The following is a 24175-nucleotide window of genomic DNA, read 5'->3' on the forward strand; positions in this document are numbered from 1 at the left end:
CATGGTGCTCTCTTCCTAAAAGTCCTGTATCACATTCCCAGTAGTGAAGCAGAAGCAACAGACTCGTTAAACAGCAGCTGGCAAATGTTCAGAGGCCATGTCAAGTTAACGTCATACAAATACAGAATAGTAGTCATCTCTTCTTTTATCAACTTTTTTCCCTCCATTATTAACCGGTCTGCATCAAGCTACAGCATGAACTGAGGCCTCCTGTGACCTTTGTTAGTGCTCTACCTTGTTCTGTTCTTCACTTCAGTTTAAATGCTGCAGATCTTAATGTGTGAAACTAAATATAGACCAAATGAAACTGACCTCAAAAGCAAGTTGGTTTCCCTGTGACACAGTTACACTGTTACTTTCATGTTTCTATGTCTAAATTTTCTATTTTTTTGTTGATGTCAGGAATATGAAACAAAGAGTGGCAGAGCTGGATCTGGCAACCCAACATCTCCGAGGCAGAGTGTGAGGAAAAACCTGGATTTTGAGCCTCTCTCCACCACTGCGCTGATACTAGAAGACAGACCTGCGTATGTAAACACAAACGGCGCAGTCACATTTTTCTTTCCCTCTCACTGTCAGCTGAGTTTGCTTATCAGACATAAAAGCCAATCTCCTTCTTCCTCTCATTTCTTATCAGTTCTCCTTCCCCTGCCAGGTCGTTAGGCTCTGTTCTGCATTGTTTCAGCTCTCACTGTTTCCCCGCTTGTATCGCAGATGGTAAAAGAGACGTGCTGCTGAAAGTTTAATGGCCCTCGCTGAGCTTGGTTTCATTACCCTCCCTTTTGTAATTTTTTTTTCTTTTATTTAGTATGTTGTAATGTTTTTGCATTCAGGCAGACAGACATGCCGAGCAACATCTTTGAGTACTGCTGCTTAGCCATGAGCTAAGTGTATGAAAACGTATTCAGACACATTTCCTCTGTGAACACCAGGAAGTTTATTTTGACACCATGAATGGCAGAACTGCATTCAGCTGCTGCTCCCTTTGTGGCATGCAGCCTCTCATGTGTCTGCACACAAGCTCTGAACCTGCAAGAAAAGTGCAAATGATGTGTTTTATAACAAATGTGACTAAACATAGCATATATATTTTAACATTTATTTTGCTGTTAACAAAGATGGATTTATTTTAGCATTGTTACGAATGTTTCACATTGCAATTTAATAATTGAATACGTTTGAATTTAATGCCGTTTGTATTTATGTTTATTGTCACAGTTGATAAGAGTATAACAAATATAGTCTGATGACTTTGGCACATATGTATATAGCATTTTATACACTGTTGAAAAAAAAATTAAAGGAACACTTTTTAATCGGAGTATAGGATCATGTCACTTAAGTAGCAGAGCTGCTTAATCAGTTTCGGCTGTGCTATTCGTCTCTCCCTGAGCCTGGTTCTGCTGGAGGTTTCTTCCTGTTAAAAGGGAGTTTTTCTTCCCCACTATCGCCAAGTTGGGGGCTTTTCTGTATGATTGTATCCTCTATCATACATTATAGAGCACGTTGACGCGACTGTTGTTGTGATTTCGTGTTATATGAGTAACAGTGAATTGATCTGCTTGAAATTCATGAAAGCCGTCCAAATAATGAAAGTTGTGTTGCACATTGTTAACCATATACACAGTTTTGATACGTTTTTTTTTTGCCATGCAGAAGACTCAAAGCAAGATAGTGGAAAGGAAAACAATCTGCACTGTAATGATTGTAAATGTTCCTTTAGTTCATTGTGTTTTCTTTTCTTTTCTCAAGGTCCGTTGTAGTACGTGCTGTGGAGTGTTTTCTTTATCAGTTAGATGTTTATGTTCCTCCTTTATGTTCTTTCCCTGAGCCTATTCCGAGTCCTTATTCCAAGAATAAACTTTGTTGCCAGGGGCTGATATATAAAGGCAAAGGTGTTGAGAAAATTTAAATGCTTATTGATTTTAACCAGCAACTAGCACGACATCAGCCAAGTGATTTAGAAAGACTGGAAAAGATGAAAAAAAAGAAAAAAGGGTTATCTAATGTTTGTAGCATGTTAAAGAGGCAGTAAGTTGAATTTACTGGAATATAAGCAGCTGTGTTCACTCCATAAACACATGCAGCTTCCTGTCCTGATGTTCTTTTTATACACTCCAAGATTGCTCAGCATGAGTAATGCAAGAGCACATAGTTGCTAACCGTGTGTGTGTGTGTGTGTGTGTGTGTGTGTTTGCATTTGCATGTGCAGTAACCTGCCTGCCAAGCCAGCTGAGGAGGCACAGAAACACAGGCAGCAGTATGAAGAGATGGTGGCCCAGGTTAAGAAGAGGGGTGAGTTCAGTGGAGTGAACTGAGGCTGCAGCTTCAGCATCAATGTTGCTTTCTTTTTTTTTTTTGTCCTCCAGCCTGGCACACTACACAATAGTTCAGACTCTTATTTCTGTCCAGTCTGTTGTCCGCTCCTCTCTTTCCCATGTAATTTTATGTTTAATGACTTCTGCAGAGTTAAAAGAAGCTCAGAGGAGGAAGAAGCAGCTGGAGGATCGATGCAAGCTTGAAGAGAGCATTGGCACAGCAGCTCAGACCTGGAACCAAGACATCCTGCCTAATTGGAGTACAGTGTGAGTACAAAAAAGACTCTGGTTTGAATTATAACATATTTAACAATAACAAAGCTCATTGCTTTGCTTCGGTATATTCAGTTGTGCAGTTAGCTTCCATCCCAACAGCTAGAGTCACAACAACAAAAATGCCGTATCAGTGTTTAGCATTTGTGTTTAGGTGGCTACGAAGGTTAAGCCTGATGTTGGTCCTCGCTGCATGTTACACTGCGGGATTACATGGAGCTTTACTGCCGTTTTATTCTCAGTTTAATGCAGAACTTGCAAAATGTGCAACATGCTCAATGTGCAGTATTCCTTGGTCAACATGTACAGTATTCAGGGTTTGTACAGGTGCTTGAAAATGCTTGAATTTGACCCTGAAAAGAGCCTGACTATAGGAGTGTACATGTTGGAAGAACACGCAATAGTGTTGTTGACTTTGGACTTGAATTTTTAATAAAAAACACAGAAGTACAAGTCAGAGAAAATAATGACCAACAAATTCAACTCGCTATTCCTTTATTACCACATAGACAGTTTTACTTCTCTGCCTGCTTAAAAGTTTACTGAATCTTCAATATTTGATCCTTCTTGGGAGCATTTAGTACACTGCTACTGTTGGCCAGCACTGCAGGGCGGAAATGCAGTATGCAGACATAAGAATATAACAAGACATAACTTGTTGTGGCGGTTAAGCTGGAAAAACACGTTCAAACCAGTGTGGTCATCTCAGGTAATCTTCATAAAAGTACCAGGCTCCTCCTGCAGGTGTACTCCTTGATTAATATGTGACTAATTCACTTCACACTACCAAACATCGCTACAGTACTGCTGCCAGATCGTTCCTTTAGTCTATTGTATCTTTATTACTACAACAATACAAACAGAAGACAGTATAGATGGTGTTAGACTGAAGGAAAGTGTTTTTCTTGCTTTCGAATCAGTGGTTTGCCAATTAGGTTATTGTTAACCTATGGCCCACTCTATAAAACATTTTTATCATAGACTCTGATGTGCTTAACATTTTTTTCCCCTCTAATCCCCCACTGCTACAGGTGTACATCTCGACGAGTGAGGGACCTCTGGTGGCAGGGCATCCCCCCCAGTGTCAGAGGGAAAGTGTGGAGCCTGGCTGTGGGCAACGATCTCAACATAACACACGGTACATGGGAATGAGTGTGTGTGTGTTTTCTCAAGTTAAAAGATCTGTTAGCAGGCCAAACCTTAACCTAAAAACTGCCAGCTGGGTTAACTTAACCTAGCCCTGAATTATGTCTGCAACTTAAAATGTAACAGTTTCTTTAATGCGAGCGTTTTGATGCTCAAAAGTTGGTGTTCTTCTCATTGGGTGATTGCAAAAACACACATCCCCACAAAATAAGTAATAAAAGCACACACACACACAGATGGGTGCACCAATTTGTCTCAGTGTTTGTAGTTGAATGTGTGGCAGTGAGATGGATAGAAGAGGAAGGAAGAGCGTGTCCATTAAGGAGCACGGTCCAATAATTCCCCCAGTACACGAGAGAATGTGCAGCATTTCAATGACTTCGCTGATCCTGCACAGACGACACACACACACACACACACACACACACACACACACACACACACTACCCTCATCTTCCTCTTGAGAATGGAGTACAAACTGAAATTGGCATTCCTTAGACTGTGTGTTTGTGTGCATGCATGCTCAAATGTGTGTGTGTGTGCTCCTCAGCACCCTCAAGGCTGCTTGCAGATAAGCACTCTCTCTGACTGCTGAGCTGGTCTGCTCCACTTTGTGCTATTCATCGTTTTAACTGGAGCTACACTATCCTACACACCAAAACACACACTGCAGTCACACACACACTCGTGGAGTTTTCAGTCCCTTTAAAGTAGCTGCATGGGCAGCTCAGTGACAGCACTCCCTCACTTTCACAGAAGCATTTTTATTATTGATGCTAATGCTACTACTAATGTCTTTGACTGGCTTGCAGATGAGTAATATAGCAGAGTAATAATCTGTCTTTAATGATTAGAGAAATTGTTCACTTGTCATAACGTGCAATTATTTACAGCAGCTTTAAATAAATATCAGCTGTTTTAAAACTCCGAGTTAACTTCACTAATCTGTTCCTCCAAACCATCAACGTCTCTATTAGACCAATCACCCGACAGGCTGCTTAAAGTCCTAGCATCAACTAATGCTTCAATCTGTCTTTAACGAGCTGCATACCACAGGCTAACCGATCATCAGCTTAACCTCTTCATCCTACAAGCAGCTTGTTGTAGTTCAGATTTGACTCGAGCACTAGTGTAAATCTCCACGTCTCCTCTCTGAACGCTCAATATTAAATCTAGCATCTGAGCACCAGAGGGCAGCAGCAGTTCAAAGCAAAGGCTGCACAGCAGTGCAGTCTTCTGTAATTGGGGGACATGTTTTCTTCAGTCACCTTCACTGTTTGCTGATGCGAGTGCTTTCTGTCCATTTATCACGTTCACATTTCAGTCTTCAAACTTGTGCGTCCCTCCAATCTCTCACATTAACTTCACTGTGCTGCTGTTTGTGTGTCTGTGCAGAGTTGTATAACATCTGTCTGTCCCGGGCCAAGGAGAAGTGGAAGAGCACAGCGACACTCTTCACCGAGACTGAAAGTGAAGGTGGAGTTTCTAAAGAAACTTCTTTAATTTTATAATAATACTCATATTTTTCCAGTTTGTTTTTTTTAATGTGCTGAAATGTCTTGCAGATGTTGGTTCCTCAGACAGAGAGTCAAGTCTCGAGCTCATCAAGCTGGACATCTCAAGAACTTTCCCACAACTGTGCATCTTCCAGAAGGTCAGTGAGAGAGAATTAGAATAACGTTTCAGCACGATGTGGGTAATGGGATGCACCGAAGGAAAACGTGACTAAACTGAGCAAGACATGAAAGGAACGTCTTGCTTATTTTTGTAAAAAAATATTTGTATGATTGAAACAGGTTTTGAAAGCTTGTAAATGTAAAAAGGTGTGTGTACGTTGTGCGTTTTTGGACTCATTGTTCCATTGTTTTGTTTTTCTTTGTACGTCATCAGGGTGGGCCCTATCACGACGTGCTGCACAGCATTCTGGGAGCATACACTTGTTACAGGCCTGATGTTGGCTATGTAAGTCACACATGCTTAACCAATATTACATCATGTTGTGATACTCACACCTGTGACTGGGGCATGTTACAGCTTCATGTTTAGGACAAAAACACAAAGTGCCACATGAATATCTCAAGTATAGAAAATATTGTTTAGTCATGAGATTCTTACATCTACTGGCGCTGAAATTTAGATTGATTTTTAGAGACCATAAAGAGTTTATTCATCTATATGCTCTTATTTAACAAACGAACAAATAAAACAATTTCTGTTTAATACATTTGTTCAGGTAGTAGATAAAACGGGTCATTTTTACACCACAAATATAAGTCTTGTTCCCTTGGAGTCGCTCCACAACTTTGTCTTCTTGAAACTAAAGTGACTGTTCTTGGAAATTTTAAGTGAACTTTGAGATATTGCACCTTGCAGCTCATTGTGTATTATGAAGGTTAAACAGACTTTGATCTCCCACACAACACCTACAGTAGCCTAATATTAGCTTAAAATAAGACGATTCAATTTGCACCAAGTGGGAGGTTGCTGCCACACGCGAGGAGCTGAGTGGGTACTGAATATGAAGTCGGCAACATTTTCTATGCCGGTGTGTGATACAGTTCGATACCTGGGCTCAATGTAAGTGCAGCAAAAAGGGGAAAGCACGGTAATTTACCTCAAAGTCACCAAATGAATAAGAAGACAGACAGATGGGATGACTGTCTGTGAGTACGGTTCTCAAATATTTCACCAGTCTGAAAAACAAAATCCTGCCAGAAATAATAGAATATTTAGGCCCGATTCCTTCTCATTAAGTAAATAAATGCTTTACCTGCTGTGCCATCTTTATCTTCTTACTCTTGGCGCTAAGTATTTCTTTCAAGCACTGATATTTCACTAGGTGTCCTGATATTAAAGCACTTCATACTCATTGGCTTGATTTCATGCATTTTGTCTTTTTCATATCAATTATAAAACAGTTGTGCACAACCTTCTTTAGCTCCATCATATTCTCCAGTATTTTTTCTCAAAAACCTCCCAAAAGCTGCTAATTGATTGTAAGTAAGGAATATATTGCACATGAATTACAGTTATATAAGCTTTGGTGTGGTAGTAGTACCACATGAATAGTCACTCCCCTCAATAGAATGTATTAATAGATGTGGTCTAACATTATAAAACATGACACGTATTAACATACACAGGCTTTTATTTTAATGAAATCATCAGATTCATATAGAGGATGGTCCTGTTAGCAATCTGTGTGAGCGTTTCCACCCAACTAAAGCTCTGTATGAGGAAAATGATGCATTTTCAGATTTATTACATTATGCCATAGGTTTGTTTTTAGTGTAAATAAAGGTGCTTCAGATTTCCAGTAGATACATTTGTTACTGATGCTGAGAGCTGATCTAAAAGGATAACTCTGCGTGTTTGGTATCAATCATACGAAGGACAAATGTAGTTAAGTCTCATTTGATCTGGTTTTCTGTTTGCGATCTTTTTTGGGTTTCAGTTGGGATACATCCATATGTATGCATTTCTTTTTAAGTTTCCTATTTCTGCTTGACTCACTTATGTTCCTTTTTGCAAGCTATGATGAGTAAAATGTAGGATGCTATTTACAGAATGTGGGGCTAGCCAACTGTAGAAAAGGGAGCCCGTGATTAACCTCTGCTGAATTACTTATGAACAAGACCACACGTGAAAATTTACAGAATTTTCTAAGCAAGCAAAAATTACTTGGAAATTTAGAAGGACCCTCAGGACTGAGCATTAATATTAAAAGCAAATCATTTTTCATTTCTGATAGTATTAAATATTACATTTATGATTGGCATTAGTGTGTTTAACAGGTGATGTGCTCAGAGTAATTTCTAGAATTCTCTAAGCAACAGATTCACATTTGTTTGCGCTGTTTTGTCTTTTGTGTTTTTGGGGGGATTTTTTTTTGTGCCTCATCACCAGCAACCAGTCAAAAGATCAGTTCTGTGTGACCTTCACTAACCCTAAAATACCGTGCCCAGGAGATTGGTCAGGGGGTTTCTGCAGCATGTAGGTTCCATTTTAAAGTTAGAAGACCTCAAATATTTTCCTTCCATTCGCTCTTTTCTTCCTTTCAAGGAGACTTTGTATTGAGCCTCAGTGACGCCCTGGATTTCCGACTCTAGTTTCTCACGATGCCCTGATCCTCCCTTGTGATACTTTCATGGTTTACTTGATTCCTAGAAATCAAACTGAATTTTTTGGCTAAAGTTTTATTTATTTTTTAAACTATTATTTAATAAAATGTATGTTTTTGTTCATTCACAGTGTTGGCCTGTTAAAATATCAAACAAACCAAAAATCCATAGGGGGATGTATTCAGATTGATTCTTTATTCATTAAATCATCCAAACCTCCAAACATTGAATTTACAAGACGTGCGCAGGAGCATTAGCAAACAATCTGCACATTTACAAAGTGTGAACCCAGCGAATATTTGGGATAAAGAAGCAACGATCGCAAAGCAGTATTTTTAAAAAGTCACCCGCTACATTTTGTTTATGTTGTCAGTTGTAATGGACCTGACCAACTGTGCTCTCTGTTTTATTGTTTCTCTCAGTATCATCACTGTGTGCTCTTACAGCAAAATTGCTGCATTTGCACTAATGAGCAGTGCTGCTGTGGTTTGCCTTGCTGCTCCTACCCGCAGCCCCATGCTTTTGTCTATAGACAGGTAGAAATGACTGTGACTTCCTGCATTTGACCCCAACCCATGAGCAGCTACACATACACACACTCTCAGTCTGTGTAAGCTGTACGCAGGTTTATTTCTTTCCATTTCTCCATCAGCATTATCATCTCTCTCCCCAGATTTATTGTCCACACTACTTGTAATACTTGCACATCACTGTCAAAGCGCCTGCACCGATTAATAGTGTCTGACTCAAATGCAAGGTTACCCGTTAATGACTTCCTGCCAGTGTTTCTGTCTAAATATTACAACATTTGATACGTACAAGCTCGCACCGTCACCGGTTTTAGGGTTGCTGTAAGTATTCGCTTGTACTGACTCTGTGTTTGTGTGTTTTTAAGGTGCAGGGAATGTCCTTCATCGCTGCTGTGCTCATCCTGAACCTGGACACAGCCGATGCCTTCATAGCTTTTGCCAACCTGCTCAACAAGCCCTGTCAGATGGCCTTTTTCAGGGTTGACCACAGCCTTGTAAGTAAACAAAGAGCATGGCAAACACGTGCGCGCCCACTTATTTCACACGCAGTACCTATAAATACACATGACTCTGAGCTTTTTTTAAATAAACATATATGTATACATATGTGTTGACTGCAAATCACCTTTTTCCGCCAAGCTCTTTGTTCAGCTGTAAAGTTGAGAACTTAACGGTTTAAAAAAAAAATCTGTTTGACTTAAAACATTTATCAGTAATACCTAATACGTCAGTAAATTCCATTACCTGTTTTACTGAATATAGCAGTGCTAGTGCTGTTATTTCTAACCACATTTATAAACTTGGTAATGTTACTGTCCCATCATCATCTCTACTGTGTTTACACACTTGTCTCCATTTAAACCAAAGTGTCTGTCATTTGTGTCTGACTCACTGAGCAAACTGTAAGTGTGGTTTGGGTTTACTTCTCTCTAAGACCACCTCCTCTCCTCTCCGCAGATGTTGACGTACTTTGCAGCATTTGAAGTGTTCTTTGAAGAAAATCTACCAAAGCTATTTGCACATTTCAAGAAAAACAACTTGACACCTGATATTTATTTAATTGACTGGTGAGTGCTTCCCTGTATTGTGCTATTGCCTCATTTTATTTTATATCTCCTGTTTTGTTTTAACAGTGAACTTGCATCTATTGATGAACATGAATTACTTGGCAGTGTGTCATTTCACTGATGCAGCAAAGCTCTACCGATTCGTCCTCCACCCACATGCACAGTGCACTTTGTACCCCGTCTTGCTGAAAACACGCTACATGCCTTCATCTCGAAACATGACACTTGCCTCACATTCAGTTTGTCATACTTTCAGTGTCAGGTGTGTTTCTGAGAAAACAGGAAAGGGGTTGTATGAGTGGTCACTGCCCATTTGAGGTAGAAATTTGTGTTTGTATCTTCACTTTAACCACATATATGCCACATAACTAGGGCAATAATATCAATCATTTATTTTTATTCACAGACTTCTGACTTTAATATTGTGAATTATTGTGTTTTTTGTTTGTTTGTAATTACACCTAAAACAGCCTTTTAGTTTTATTAAGAGCAGGTGGTAGTCAGCTCGCTTCTAAATCTCTTGAAGCTTGTAACAACGTAGAAATGAGCCTTTTTTCTTTTAAAAAGTGTTTTTGTTTTTTTATTTGCATGCGGAGTAATTCTGCAAATATTTGTGAAAGGATGGGTCGCTCTCAGGAACTCAGTGAATTCAAGCTAGGATGCACCTGTGCTACCAGTCCAGACATTTCCTCACTACTACATATTCCAGTCAGCTGTTAGTGGAATTATAACAAAGCAACTGGGAACTGACAGAAGTGGTAGGCCTTGTAAAATCACAGTGGATGCTGCGGTACAAACGTGAACAACTTCAGCTTCATGGACTGGGTTTCCATGGCTCAGCAGCTGAATCCTTACATCACCAGGCACAGTGCAAAGCGTGGGATGCAGTGGTGTAAAGTAGAGATGGACCGATCCGATATTACGTATCGGTCCGATACTGACCTAAATTACTGGATCGGATATCGGAGAAAAATAAAAAATGTAATCCGATCCATTAAATATCACAAAAGCACCTCACAAAACTTGCAACACGCCGTAACTCACCTCAGAACGTTAGCACGTCGGAGCAGTATGCATCACGTGATAGAGCGGCTGTGGCATGCGGGACCTGTCGGTGGTCTGGATAGCATGTGGAGCTTCGCTAGCAACCCGGCATTTCATCTCCGACAAAGTTATCCCCGAGAGAAGTAAAGCAAGTGTGTAAGTCCATCTCTGAATGTTTGTAAAGCATTCCTGCGTTAAGCTTACCAAACGATATATGGAGCGACTGCCTCTCCTGCTGCTACTTCAATCATGAAACTGCTTAATGATCAGCTGATCGGCTTTTCTGTTGCGAGTCCGTCTCTCTTGTTTGTTTATCGCCCACTTTGCACCAGAAAGAGGAAACCAGCGGCTGAACAACGGCAGCACGTTTAAGCTTGATCAGCTGTTGTTAGAATTTATTTAATATTACTTTCTACTCCAGGATCTTTTTCTACGTAGCTGACGCTGGTAACTGTGCAGGGGCGGATCTAGCAAAGTTTAGCCAGGGGGGCCGATAGGGCATTAACAGGGAAAAGGGGGCACAAAGACATACTTTTCTTTCTTATTCTCATTTAAAATGTCTAGCTTTTAATAAATAATTATCTGACACCCAAAGTTTTAATTTGATGTAAAATGAATAGAAGTCAATTACTGTATATAGTGACTATTAAGTCTAATATATATATACCCTAGTAAGCTATAGTACTTTTTCCTTTGGGAAGGTACCATCTGTGCAGTCTGCAATTTTGTTGAAGAAAGATGTTGAATCTATTTAATATTTCTTGAAAAATAATTGATTTCTGTGCATTTTTTTTCACACTGCGTCAAATTAAGGTTGATTACGTTGATTAAGCATCATGAGGTGGCGCGTGAGGGGTGGTTCCCTATTTTTTATTTATTTTGTTGTTGCTGGGAGTTGGAACCCTATTAGTTAGGTTGCTTAATATTTACGCTAAGTACTCTTTAAAATACCAGAATAGGGAGGATGGTGTAGGTTTAAGTTTATTAGATTGATCAGTATTGCTGAACTATGAAACATTTTTTTTTTGCATACAGGTATAACAGAATAGCTTTAGTGTAGTTGTTGTTTTAAACTTGAGTATGAACTTATACAAAATACAGCAAGATATTTAAAAAACAGTTTTGTTGATTAAAAAACACTATATCGGATTCATATCGGTATCGGCAGATATCCAAATTTATGATATCGGTATCGGACATAAAAAAGTGGTATCGTGCCATCTCTAGTGTAAAGCACACTGCCACTGGAGCAGTGTGTTCTCTGGAGTGACCAATCACGTTCTGTCTGGCAATCCAAATGATGAGTCTGGGTTTGGTGGTTCCCAGGAGAACGGTACTTGTGTTACTGCACTATATGTCAAGTGTAAAGTTTGGTGTGGGGTTGTTTTACACAAGTTGGGCCTGCCCCCTTTGTTCCAGTGAAAGGAACTCTTCATGTTTCAGGATACCAAGACATTTTGGATAATTTCATGCTCCCAACTTTGTGGGAACAGTTTGGGGATGTCCCAGTGCACCTCTGCAAGAATGGACAAAAATAAATGCTTTCCTAAACTTTATGTAAAAGAAGAGTTGAATCTGTTAAAGCTGCTAAGGTTTAGACATCAAATTAAACCTTATGGAATAAAAATGGGATGTCACTTAAGAAGTTCATATGCGTTTGAAGGGAGACGGATGAGTAGTTTTTACTCTATACTGTATCTTTCCTTTGTTTATCTATCAGGATGTGAGGGTAGATCTTAGAAGTTGGTACATGAAGTCAGATTTCAGCAAAGAAACTGTAACTCAGTACATGTGTTTCTTTAATATGTTAACAAAGGTCATTTCAAATTTCTGTTGCTATTAGTGACTTTGTTTTATATAGTGCTAGCTGATAATAACTTTTCCTTCCCATCTATTTGTCCCTTCAGGATCTTCACTCTGTATAGCAAGTCGCTGCCGTTGGACCTGGCGTGTCGAGTGTGGGATGTGTTCTGCAGAGATGGTGAAGAGTTCCTGTTCCGCACGGCTCTGGGATTGCTTCGCCTCTACCAGGATGTCCTGACCAGCATGGACTTCATCCACATGGCTCAGTTCCTCACCCGCCTGCCTGACCTCATCCCTGCCGACCAGCTCTTCCAGCACATTGCTGCTATTCACATGACCAGCCGCAACAGGAAGTGGGCACAGGTGGGATTTTTTTTCTAGATACTGTGTCTGAAAACATTGTTTACCCCCATCACTGCATCTTTGTTTTGAAAACCTTTTTTTCACTCCTGCTTCCTCCCCTCAGGTCTTGCAGGCGCTGACGGAGCAGAAGAGATCGGGAGCGAGGTTGCCCGGTGCTGAAGCGTTGAGCTGAGATCAGAACATAACCAGCTCAAGCTAAAGTACTCAATCAGACCCCCTCCAGCCTTTGGAAAAGCCTACACTCTTGCCCAAGCTGATGGACCTGAGAGAGATCTTCTGTCAGGTTGGGGACACGTCCAGTTGAAGCTGCAGTGATAAAGCTCTTCTCCAGAGGCATGCCACTCCTCCGACTGGAACCAGAACACTGGAGGGGGTCTCAGTGACTGAGCAGGGGTGTGAAAAAGGAATATGAGGCCTTATTTAACTTCCAGCACCCCTCCTCTGCTCAGAGGCCCAGCAGCAAACTGGAAACTTGTAGCTGGGAAAGGCTGAAGAATGTAACACACACTCCCACATATATGAACCTACCCGACTGACTCAGTTCCCCAGAGACTGAAGGAAACCACAGAGATACCAGATACTACATCAACTCCTTCACTGCTGCCAGCTCTCAGATCCTTTCTGTTTGATTCGGCAAATGAAGCTTAAATGTGTCTACAGCAATGTTCATCTCCGTAGTCAAATCTGTAAACGACATAAATATGTGAGGGGGTTCCTAGCTGTCTCTGTGCGTCTCCTTCTGCGTAGCGGCACCTTTTTTCCACTCACTCTAATTTTTCTCACATTCCTTTGTGTCCTCCATGTTTTTATTTCCTTTTGTTCTGAGTTTGCTTTTCATTGGCTTGTAATCAGGGCCAAATTGTCACCTTAGCTGTTCCATGAAGACAACTCTTCTGAACAGGGGGAGTTTTGTAGGTTATAATCCATGAAGGTATGACACAAATGCACATAAGAAAATGTGGTGTGTTTGAGAGCACCGCGTTACAGTTTTAGTTCATTAGAAGAGGTCAGAAGCTGCCTGTGTCAGCGAGACTGGAATAAATGAGGTAAAGTGTTAGATGTGGATTTCCCCTGTATTTAATATATTTGTGGTACATTAATTTGCATTAATTAATTAGCTTGTTTTTGTTATGATTTCAGATGTGTTGGTGTGAGTGTGAAGTCTTTTGTTCATTTATTTAGTATATTTAAGAAAAGGATGGATTTGGTCCAGACAAATGAAGGGTTGTCGTTGAGCTTCTGTCTGCACATTTGGAGCACTTTTAATCTCTTTTTAAACACATTCTAGATTGCAGGCTGTAACTTGAGGGGCTTTGCACGCATTTGGCTGCATAATTTGCGTGAATATGAAAGATGAAAAAAACCATCTTTTTGGACAATAGCAATCACTTCACTGATAACGACAAAGTTCAAATACTCTGAATGGTTCAGAACTTTCCACTGTAGTTATTTGACTTTGCATCCATCCTGGTACACTGTCCCCACCGGCAGTTGCCCTGATTGCATGTTTTTTAGTCATTCCTGGCAGCAGAGCGCTTCAGAGTCTTGACCCTGAGTTCTCAGGCTTAGTGAGGTACTAGTCCAGTTTATTTAAAAAAACTGTAGAGCTAGAAGGCTGTTTCTACGTGTCCACAAACATCTGTGATAGGATCTATTTAAAGCTAAAAAGCTGATGATTGTGTTTGTTTTGGCGGAAGACACTTGTGTATTCAGTGTGCTCTGAGCGGTACAAGATCAGAGCAGAATATAGTACAACTTCCATTTTGACAGTCTCATGCTTCGCCAACCATCCAAACCACAGAAATTTGGGTCAGTTTGAAGCTGAATTAATCTTTGCTCTATGCACAGGTTTGAGGTCTGTGCACGGCGCGTGTGGTCAAAGCAGGATTTCCAGGGAGCAATCTAAAAGTACTAACCACACTGGCCAATGAAATTAACTTTGAAGCATTAAGATGTGGAGACTCTGAGGAGTGTGCAGTCAGCTGTTGATGGTTTTTACTTTCAAGGCTCGCTATGCAGGAGTTTTGTTGTTGCTGTTTGCATCGTGGGTCTGTCGTCCTTGGCTTAAAAGTATTTTTTTTCAATTGCCATCTGTGAAATTTAACCAAAACCTTCACTTTTTTAAATCAAGTGGCTGGGCTTTTCCACCCGGCTGTCATTGTACATTCTTAGTGACGTGCCTGGTGGACTCGCTGCACCATCTCGAGGTACAAATTTGGCTTTTCGTGAAAGAGCGGGACAACCCAGGTTTGGTTCCAGGTAATTTATGTGACAAATTAAGGATGAATGGTTTGGGCATAAAGTTTAAATAGCTACACCGCAACATACGGTGGGTCGTAAGTGGTTGATCAGAGAGATTCCTAAAGTTTAAAATCCTGCATAGACGGCCTTTAATTACTTGCATTAGCTGTGTGTAAACGTCACTGTTGCAGCTGTAGTTATTGACTGTTGGTCAGATTACTAGCCTGCAGCATCACTGTAACCATCTTACCCGTCATGTTGTGTTGCCCCTCACAGTTTTAAATCCTCCACTCTGGAGCAAAGTGCAGTATAACAGAGATTTCTTACTTTGGTTTAAAGATTTGCTGCTTTTTTGTTTTGTGGGGGCTTTAAATTGGTTGTTTTATAGAGTTTTTATTAGGGTAGCAGATCTGATTATTTGATAATAGAAGCAATATTTAGTTAGAGCCCTACACAAAGTTGGAAGAAGGAAGCGGATTGTTGGATATTGAGCGTTACACAGCCTGCAAATCTCTACTTTTAGTTTTTCATCATGAGATGACACAGATTGTGTTGTCTTTTGTGTCACAGTGGCATAGTGGAGAGAGATCTGGCCTAGATCTGCTAACTGCTGCGTGTGTCAGGGTATTGTGGCTGCTTAAAGTTGAGGTTGTCACTAAGTTGAGGCCTTGACACTGCATTCACACTGTGGTTATTGTGTCACTCCATCCTCACCAGTAGTGGGCGGAGCCAATGCTACGTTGATTGGATACACTGTGCAAAGTCAACACACTGCATTTCCTGATCTGATCTTTGTTTTGTGACAGTGATGACTTTGAAAGCCCATTGTGCACAAGCGTCATCAGAGGAATGAAAGGCCGATGTATGAGGAAATGTCTCGTCGTTCCTTGTGAAACTGCTTCACGTGCTGTGTTGTGCTGCTGAATTTGTGTGTGATGGAGTTCCAGTCGGTCTTTCCTGTTATATTAGTGAACTCAATCTCTTAACCCTCAGCTGAGGCTGTGCTTTCTTAAATCCCTGGACATTAGCTGAAGTAGAACGTTCAGTCTGGGCTTTAAAAACAGGAAGACTCCTTTCGTTTTGTAATTCATCATCGTCTCAGCCACATGGCCGCTGAAAGGGCGCCTGCTGTGTTTTTGACTCAGCACCGTGCAATACTATGTCTGATCATTCTTCTAAATGCACCCCCTCCCCCACTGTGGTGAAACACTGCAGGACTGCAGTTAAAGCTTTTTGCAAGCCATACGTGCAAGCCTTTGAGTTGTGCCTCTGATAGTCTCGTGGTTAAAAACGGGTTGTTGATTTCTCCACCTTTTTTAGGTAGCTGTTTGCAAACTGTAGTGTGTGTCTGTATGTGTATGTCTTGTTTGTGTGGTTAAGTGGTATCTTCACAATTAGACCTGTTAGTTACCAATTAATTGTTACATTTAAAGCTGGCCTGGGTATCAGCTCTACCTGTCAACACTACCGTTTGATCCTTTGTGGTCAAAAAGATTCAAACTAAATTGGGTTGAAAGATATTTTAGATGATGTACCATTGCTTGATAATCATGTTGATTTGCTGGGTGTTCTCAGTCGTTTTGCATTGTCTGACTTGTATTCCTTTTTTTCCAAGAGACCTGTGTACTGTAGAGGACTGATAGATATACATGGAGACAGCAGAAGGTCACCGCGCAACTGTTTCTCACTTGAAATGTATATAAATGATGGTTTTATTATAATAAAAAGATGTACATATTCAACCAGGAGCTAGTTTGTTTCTTACTGGATTACAACTCTCCTCCTGCCTTGTATAGATCAACAGGTGGAAGTGAATTTCCCAGAGTGCCTTTGAGCCTAACCGGAGTGAGAACACGATGGCTTATGTGGTTAGTGCAACAGTCATTGCTGCAGCAATGCGTTGTGGTGTATTTACACTTTCTTGTGAAAAGGTTGCCACACTTTTACCTGAGATAAAATCTATATGTTAGTATTGAGTGATCCGCACTTTTGCTTTGATTCTCGATGAGTGGTGATAAACCACTGATTAGTGAACATATTACATAAATATCAAATGGGGTTCTCTGAAGCAGACCTACGTCAGACAACAGTGGCCCAGTTTTAAATGTAAAAATCTCCTGGAGTCCACAAAAGCCTTTAATCACAGATCTGATCCTCATATGAGCAGAGAGTGAAGTTTTGTCTTCATCTAAAATCTGTATCTACTTCTTCAGCTTAATTCTCCAATATATATAAGTATATAATTTAAACCCCATGGCATTGTTTTGTTAGCTATCTTTGTTTCTATGTGAATATTTCATGACTATTTCTAAGTAACATGTGCAGCTGCTACAAACAATCACTGATTTGTTTTACAGCTGATATATAAAACAAAAACACAACAACAACTAAAACAAAAACAAAAATGCGTGAATCAAAAAGGTTCTTGTTAAGATCAGATCTGCGGCCATTTTCCTATAAACACTATGACCATGATAGGGTCATATGACCACACGCTGACCACGTGACGTTTAAATGATTTGACAAATCGTATGAACAGGTCTAGAGATTGATCACCTTTTGGCAACACAAAAAAAAAGAATATTTCCCAACCAGTTGGCTGGTGGTTAGTTGAGGCTGATGGCAATCACTGTTTAAGTGCTTGTTAAAGCTGGAGAATACTCAGGAATAAATGTGTATTTCCCTCGATCGCTTTGCAAAGTAAAAAACGCATCTTTTGAAAAGTACTGGCTGCATTGCTGAAGCACAACATATAGTGTGAATGTTAACATTCTGGTTTGTGTCACACTTTCAAGTTTTAATAGTGCTCAGTTGTTAAGACAGTTAAGTTAGTTTAACAGTTAAGTTGGTTAAGTTGTGTCTTTCATGAAAACAACAGATGACTGCAGCAACCCGCAACCATAGCAATCGCAAGGACTGTTGTGGTACAGCACATGTAGCACGAAAAAAATGATAACACACATTGTTCAAATAGATTTGTTGATTTTGAAATGTTACTCTGGCCAGCACAGTCTCATTACATTAGAAATAGCCAACAGTGATGTTCGGGGGCATTGTTTTTCTAGTGTTTTTGTGGTCATTATATTTTGTGACATATATTTTTTAAAACTTTTGGGGGGGCTGTAGAAGTTGGTTTTGTTAACAGTGTCATGCTTTGAGCTGCAGCTCTGGGCTAAACCACAGCTTCATTTCCTCTCAATGTAGCCGAGTGGAAAGTTCTGTCAGAGGCATTTTCAGCACCTTTTGAAACCACAACCACCCTCCCTCTTTCACACCAATGACACCATATGCACCTTTTTTTTTCAAAATATTGATCTTGATAAATGTAACAGCACACCACCTATTATTTAGAAGCCCTTGCTTGCGTCTGAAGAACACCTGTTGTCTTAATCTTCTTCATCATCATCAACTCCTGAGGAATCATAATGAAGACCACTCACATCCTTTTGCTGTGCATCCTTGGAGCTGCTTTGTTGTCTGCAGTTAACTGCACTAGTAAGATTACCTTTAATGTCATCATTATTAGAGAGGTTTTTTGAGTAAGTCTAATGAAACATGTTCTAATGCTTTTTCCTCAGCTGGAAATGGCCCCGACAACTGCTGCTTCAAGTTTTACCCAAGAAGAATTAAACCAAGCCTTGTGGAGTCGTATTACATGACTGATCACCGATGCCCAAAGCCTGCCGCCATGTAAGTGAAGAAATCTGGGTTTATTTTGTTTTCATGTTTAACACAATAACTGAAATTACTGTAATGAAAAATATCCAGTATGACCATTGTAACTGGACAGTTTTTGGACATTTTCATTTTTTTTTTCATTTCACACAGGACATCTTCTACGTTTACTTTTTATTTGAACTCATATTTGTTCTTTTAGTTTTGTCTCCTAACATTATCCTGTAGCCGTGTTTCTTTGTAGCTATTAGTTATTTTTGCTTTTTTGTTTAAAAAAACAACAACACACAATAACAGCAGCATTTCCGCCTCTTTGTTTCAGCTTCGTTACCAAAAAAGGTCGTTCAGTCTGTATGGATCCGTCTCTCTCCTGGGTCGATAGCATCATGAAAACGCTGGACGAGAGCACTTTTTAAACCAGCTGCCTGCTCATCATTTCATTTTGTTCTGCTTTATCTGCAAATATCATATCCAATGTGGCTTTATGATTTTTGTAATTAGTGCAACTCTGTCTCAACTGATCCAAAGCTAGTTATTAGCCTGAAGCAATCCACTGAAAAGTCCTTTGATTGTGTAATGTCTCTTTGCTTTGTGTTATGTGTTATCCTCCAAAATAAACACCACAAAAATACAAGCGTGTGAAACTTTTTCTTGTCTCTTCTTCATTTCTTCTAAGCTTTACGAGTTGCCAAGTCTTCCTTACATACTGTGTGAAATAACACTTTTAAAATAAATAACACATAATTTGGTCGATTCTGAAAGTATATATGCAACTGATTTGTAACTGTATGTAAATGTTTGGCTTTCCCTCGATGCACCAACTAAGAATCTTATGGTTGAGCTATCATTGGAATTTCATTTGGAATTAAAAATAAATATTTGACTCTTTAATAATAATAATTTTCTGGCCCAGTTCTGTCTTTTTCTTCTTAACTACCACTGCTTTTACAAATTGCTAATGATTAACTGGTTTCCTGTCCAAACTTCACCTCTACTGTTGCCCACTGTCAGCTGGGACAGACTTCCTGAGCTACTGGCTAGAGGACACCTTAGTTAATGCTACTCTGTCTGCTGGTCTCTGAACTTGTTGAGCTTTATTGAATGCTTGCCTGTTGACAACATATCAAGTAACTCTCACTTTAAGTAAAGAACAACAACAAAAACACCCAAACAAAGAACAACTACTTCCTTCTGTGAGTTCTGTTTTGAGTCCTTATGTAGTTTGTCAGAGATATTAGAGAAGTTATATTAAAGGAAATGGCCCAGCACTCTGTGTTAGACCTATAACTCTTGTACAATAGATTTCTTTTTCTTTTATATCAGTATAAATATTTCCATGGACATACAGAAAACAATGTAGCATCCAGTATCTAAAAGAAAAAGGTTTTTAGGTTTGTTTGTTTTTTAACACAAATTAACCAGCAGAGTAATTGGGCACAGTCTTGTGCTTGGTGTTGCAAATTGCTAAGTTATGTTATGGCCGAAGATTAGAACATTCATCAGAGGTCAAAATACATCCATACAACGCTTTCCTTTTCCTGTTCCTAATTTCTCTTGCAGCCATTAATTGGATTTACAATAACGTCCAAAAGTCTTGAGCCAACCTTTGTTTCTGTATACTTTGCCACAAAAATGAGAAAAAAAAGTGCAATGATGAAAATGTGCAAACATACATTTAAATAAAATTCTAGTTTGTACACTTTTATTCACCTTTAAAGTCAATATTTAAGATGATCATCATTGTTCTTCAACAACCTGAACCCTCTTAGGCAATTTCTTTGGTAATATATTTAAGTATTATTTGGAAACGATTCTCAAGAATTCTTAAAGGACATTCCAAAGCCCTTCTTCAGATATTGGCTACCTTTTGTTTCCGTGTCAAGATTATCTCCGAATGATCCCAGACTTGGATCTGCTCTCTGGGGAGGCCGATGCATGACTACATTTTTATCCAGGTGTATGTTCGCTGCATTGGCAGTGTGTCTGGGATCATTGCTCTGCTCAAAATTGAAGTACTTGCCGATTAAACACTTCCTAGGTATTGCATAGTGGGAGCTAAATTCAACTACTCCCTTATTCACAAGGGGTTACCACAACAGGTAACTCTGCATATTAGACTTGGCAAGCTTTTGCACCAGATCGTCCTGACATGGCCATAAAGGGATTCGTGACTCCTTAAGGGGTTGAACCAGCAATATTTTGCTCGTTTGGTAAATGTATAAACCACTACACTTCTTTTGTCCTCCACAGTGAGGATTCATCCTTTGAGTTAAGCACATTTTTAATGCTTAAACGATACAGAGTTAGGTGTTAGGTGATTTAACAAACAAGAAAATGCTCAGGCACAAGGACTGGACTGAAGTAAGTGAAAAAGCAGCCAATGGTAAATTCTGAAAGACCTTCAGAAAGCCTGGAGGTCTGTAGGTCAATAGCACTTTAAAAATAACAAGAGCACTCAGAAAGCACAACTCCTCACAAAGGTCAAAGGTTAGACTAAAACTTTGAGTCCTAGGAAATAAGGGAATAAAGACTTTTAGGCTGGCTTAAGGCATTTACACAGTACTGTGTGTTGACCATTGCAAGAACATTATCTTTTCATCCTCGTTCCTTTTTGTCAAGATGTGATTATAGTGCAGACTTTCATCTTGTTTTAGTGGAGCTGAGAAAAATAATGGAATGACTGAGAGTTTTTATACAAATCCATTTTCAGAGCCTATGATCAGGTAGACAGAGTCGTTCTCTACCAAATTTGACAGTAAGTGTGAAAATAAGGCACGCACACGCACGCACACACACACACACACACACACACACACACACACACACACACACACACACACACACACACACACACTTCTAACTAACTAACTGGCTTTTGGCAGTGTAGGTGTGAAAAACCACTGCCATCATCAGGTCAAACTTGAAATTGCTACATTTATGTTAAAATAAACCGAGGCTCTGTGATGACATGGCGTGCTCTCCTGGGTGCACCTACAACCATGACTGAATATGTTGCTAAGAAAATTAACATTATTATTATTTAATTATTTATTAAGTGGGTTATACACCCTGTAATGTTTATGGCTCTGAAAGAGGGGCACGTATCCAATATTCAGAAAATCAGTGGATCAGTCCCAGGTTCCTCCATTCTGCATGATAAAGTGCCCGTGGGTAAGACAGTACACGCCACCTAGCCCCCATGTTTGAAGCATTGAATGAATATGTCATGAACACTTTAAGTGCTTAAGATTAGAATATATATAAAGAAACCATGTCCTTCTAAAATATCATGGGTTAGTGCTGAAAAATTATGAAATGAATATACTACACAGTTGATTTGGGGTTCACCGGTTTTTGGAGATTTGACTTTCATTTATATTTATATGTGATCAAGTTTGTGTGAAATAATTTATACTTTTAAAAAAATAATTTATACATCATTTTACTACATATTGAAATACTTTCATTTGAAAATGCCCTAAAATAATTCATTTCAACTAAATAGGCCTATCTAGTTTCTAAACAATCCTGTAGCTGTCGTAACATCTTTGTCCCAGCAGGTGGCAGTGTGACCATGGTTTGGCCAGATGATAGCAGACAGAGGCACATGCTCCTTCTTTTCTGATAGTCTGATCATTTCTCTCCTATTTCAGCATTTTTTTAAAACCAAAACAGAAGCAAAAAGGGGGTAATGCCTGATATATTATATAGATTACTTATTTTACATTGGAACCTGAAAGAAATTAATTCTTATTTTCTCCTTAAGTATTTAAATACCCACAGAAGATATAGTTCGGTTGTAAACTTATGGACATAAGGTCATTCAAGCCATTCAGTTTCTTGCAGCAGCTCTGCAGCTCGTGATGTTACAGTGACACAACAACCAAACACTCCTTACTGAGGAGATCAACATATGAGATATCCTTCTGGTAATGCTGGTTTCACTATTTATATCTAAAAACATAGATATCTATCATCTGTATCTATTATTATAGGATATACTGCACAACATAAAGCACCTTGAGGTAACTTTTGTTGTGATTTGGCGCTATATAAATAAAATTGAATTGAATTGTGTGAATGTTAGTTAGAAAGCACTAAGGAAATGTGTTTGTGCGAATGGGTGTGAATGGGTGAATGCACAAGTTGTGTAAAGCGCTTTGAGTGCTCAGAAGAGTAGAAAAGCACTGTTAAGAACCATTTACTGCCATCTCCTCCAGCTTGACCAGGGGAACACCAAGGCGTTCCCAGGCCAGCCAAGAGATATAATCCCTCCAGTGGTCTTGGTCTCTCCCGGGGCCTCCTCCTGGTGGGACGTGCCCGGTACACCTCACCTAGGAGCCAAGGATTTAGTCCCTACCCACATCTCATACCCATAGGTGAGGGTAGGGACGTAGATCGACCGGTAAATTGAAAGCTTTGCTTTTACACTCAGCTCTCTCTTCACCACGTACAGGCAGCAACCTGAGGGGAAACTAGGATACCCACTCCAGCCCGCCTCTCACCAGGGACAACTAGACTGAGACAGAGTCCAAGCCCTCTCCAGGGGACTGGTTCCAGAGCCCAAGCTGTTGGGTTGGTTGGTCTACAGGATGATGGGCCCGTGTCACTTTTTCGGGCTGTGACCGGACGGGCCCAATGGACTAAGGTCTGGCCACCAGACGCTCTCCCGCGGGCACCCTCCCCAGGCCTGGCTCCAGGGCAGGGCCCCAGTGACCCTATCCCGGGCAGGGTGAACTGTTCCCTTGGTGTTCTGCTCATAGGGGTCTTCTGAATCGCTCTTTGTCTGGTGCCTCAAAGTTCAGATTTCTAAGCTGAAAATTATGCAAATAAAGACCTTTCTCCATGTTAATTTCACCAATTTCCCTATAAATTAGAAAACATTTTAATTCAAAGAAATGTTCCTTATCTTCCTCATCATTTTGGGGCTACGCTGACTGACGGGCGGGCAGCATCAACACCCAAGTTTGTGAATCAGATAACTTGTGTAGGATTCTGAAATTGATACCACAGGTGCAGCTACTTAAAATAGTGTATAAGTCTGAGTCCTGTGACCTTCTCAAGTCAAGGTGATCTCAAGGTCAGAGGTCAGGTCTTCACAAATAACAATTTTATCATTAGAGAAAAAATTACCAATAATCATCCCACAGATGTAATATTATCTACAGCTACTGTTAGTACCATTGATGTTAAGTTAGACTCTTTTTCTCCAATTGATCTTTCTGAGTTAACTTCAATAATTACTTCCTCCAAACCATCAACGTGTCTTTTAGACCCCATCCCTACAAAACTGCTCAAAGAAGTCCTGCCATTAATTAATGCTTCAGTCTTAAATATGATCAACCTATCTCTAATAATTGGCTATGTACCACAGGCCTTCAAGCTGGCTGTAGTTAAACCTTTACTCAAAAAGCATCTCTAGACCCAGCAGTCTTAGCTAATTATAGGCCAATCTCCAACCTTCCTTTCATATCAAAAATCCTTGAAAGAGTAGTTGTCAAACAGCTAACAGATCATCTGCAGAGGAATGGTTTATTTGAGGAGTTTCAGTCAGGTTTCAGAGCTCATCACAGCACAGAAACAGCTTTAGTGAA

At 39.9% G+C, this 24175-nt stretch overlaps 2 protein-coding genes across 2 annotated transcripts in view; both read left to right on the forward strand.

Moving 5' to 3' along the window:
• The window catches only part of tbc1d14 (TBC1 domain family, member 14), a 44484-nt gene extending 27836 nt beyond the window's left edge, over positions 1–16648 (forward strand). Inside the window, exons 4-14 of the mRNA XM_085451741.1 lie at positions 403–527; positions 2213–2295; positions 2468–2585; positions 3623–3729; positions 5133–5213; positions 5303–5391; positions 5628–5699; positions 8754–8882; positions 9346–9455; positions 12407–12665; positions 12769–16648. Of these exons, the coding sequence (XP_085307867.1) occupies positions 403–527; positions 2213–2295; positions 2468–2585; positions 3623–3729; positions 5133–5213; positions 5303–5391; positions 5628–5699; positions 8754–8882; positions 9346–9455; positions 12407–12665; positions 12769–12837 (1242 nt within the window). The 3' untranslated portion in view covers positions 12838–16648. The remainder of the gene's footprint in view (positions 1–402; positions 528–2212; positions 2296–2467; positions 2586–3622; positions 3730–5132; positions 5214–5302; positions 5392–5627; positions 5700–8753; positions 8883–9345; positions 9456–12406; positions 12666–12768) is intronic.
• A 1586-nt stretch (positions 16649–18234) lies between these two features.
• LOC146715335 (C-C motif chemokine 3-like) lies at positions 18235–19215 on the forward strand. The gene is made up of 3 exons (XM_085452829.1): positions 18235–18401; positions 18485–18596; positions 18904–19215. The coding sequence occupies exons 1-3, from the start codon at positions 18332–18334 to the stop codon at positions 18995–18997; spliced, it is 276 nt and encodes a 91-aa protein (XP_085308955.1). The 5' UTR covers positions 18235–18331; the 3' UTR covers positions 18998–19215.
• Positions 19216–24175: the final 4960 nt, after the last annotated feature.

Source organism: Copadichromis virginalis, linkage group LG3 (genome assembly GCF_057382275.1).
Source record: "Copadichromis virginalis isolate Kocher_CV1m ecotype Utaka linkage group LG3, C_Virginalis_male_GT1.1, whole genome shotgun sequence".
Classification (NCBI taxonomy): domain Eukaryota; kingdom Metazoa; phylum Chordata; class Actinopteri; order Cichliformes; family Cichlidae; genus Copadichromis; species Copadichromis virginalis.

Bases quoted from the DNA above. Each gene is read 5' to 3' on its own strand.
- LOC146715335 (XM_085452829.1), top strand. From the start codon at position 18,332: ATGAAGACCACTCACATCCTTTTGCTGTGCATCCTTGGAGCTGCTTTG. The intron at 18,402-18,484 runs GTAAGATTACCT...CTTTTTCCTCAG, and splicing joins GTCTGCAGTTAACTGCACTA to CTGGAAATGGCCCCGACAAC. The intron at 18,597-18,903 runs GTAAGTGAAGAA...TCTTTGTTTCAG, and splicing joins TGCCCAAAGCCTGCCGCCAT to CTTCGTTACCAAAAAAGGTC.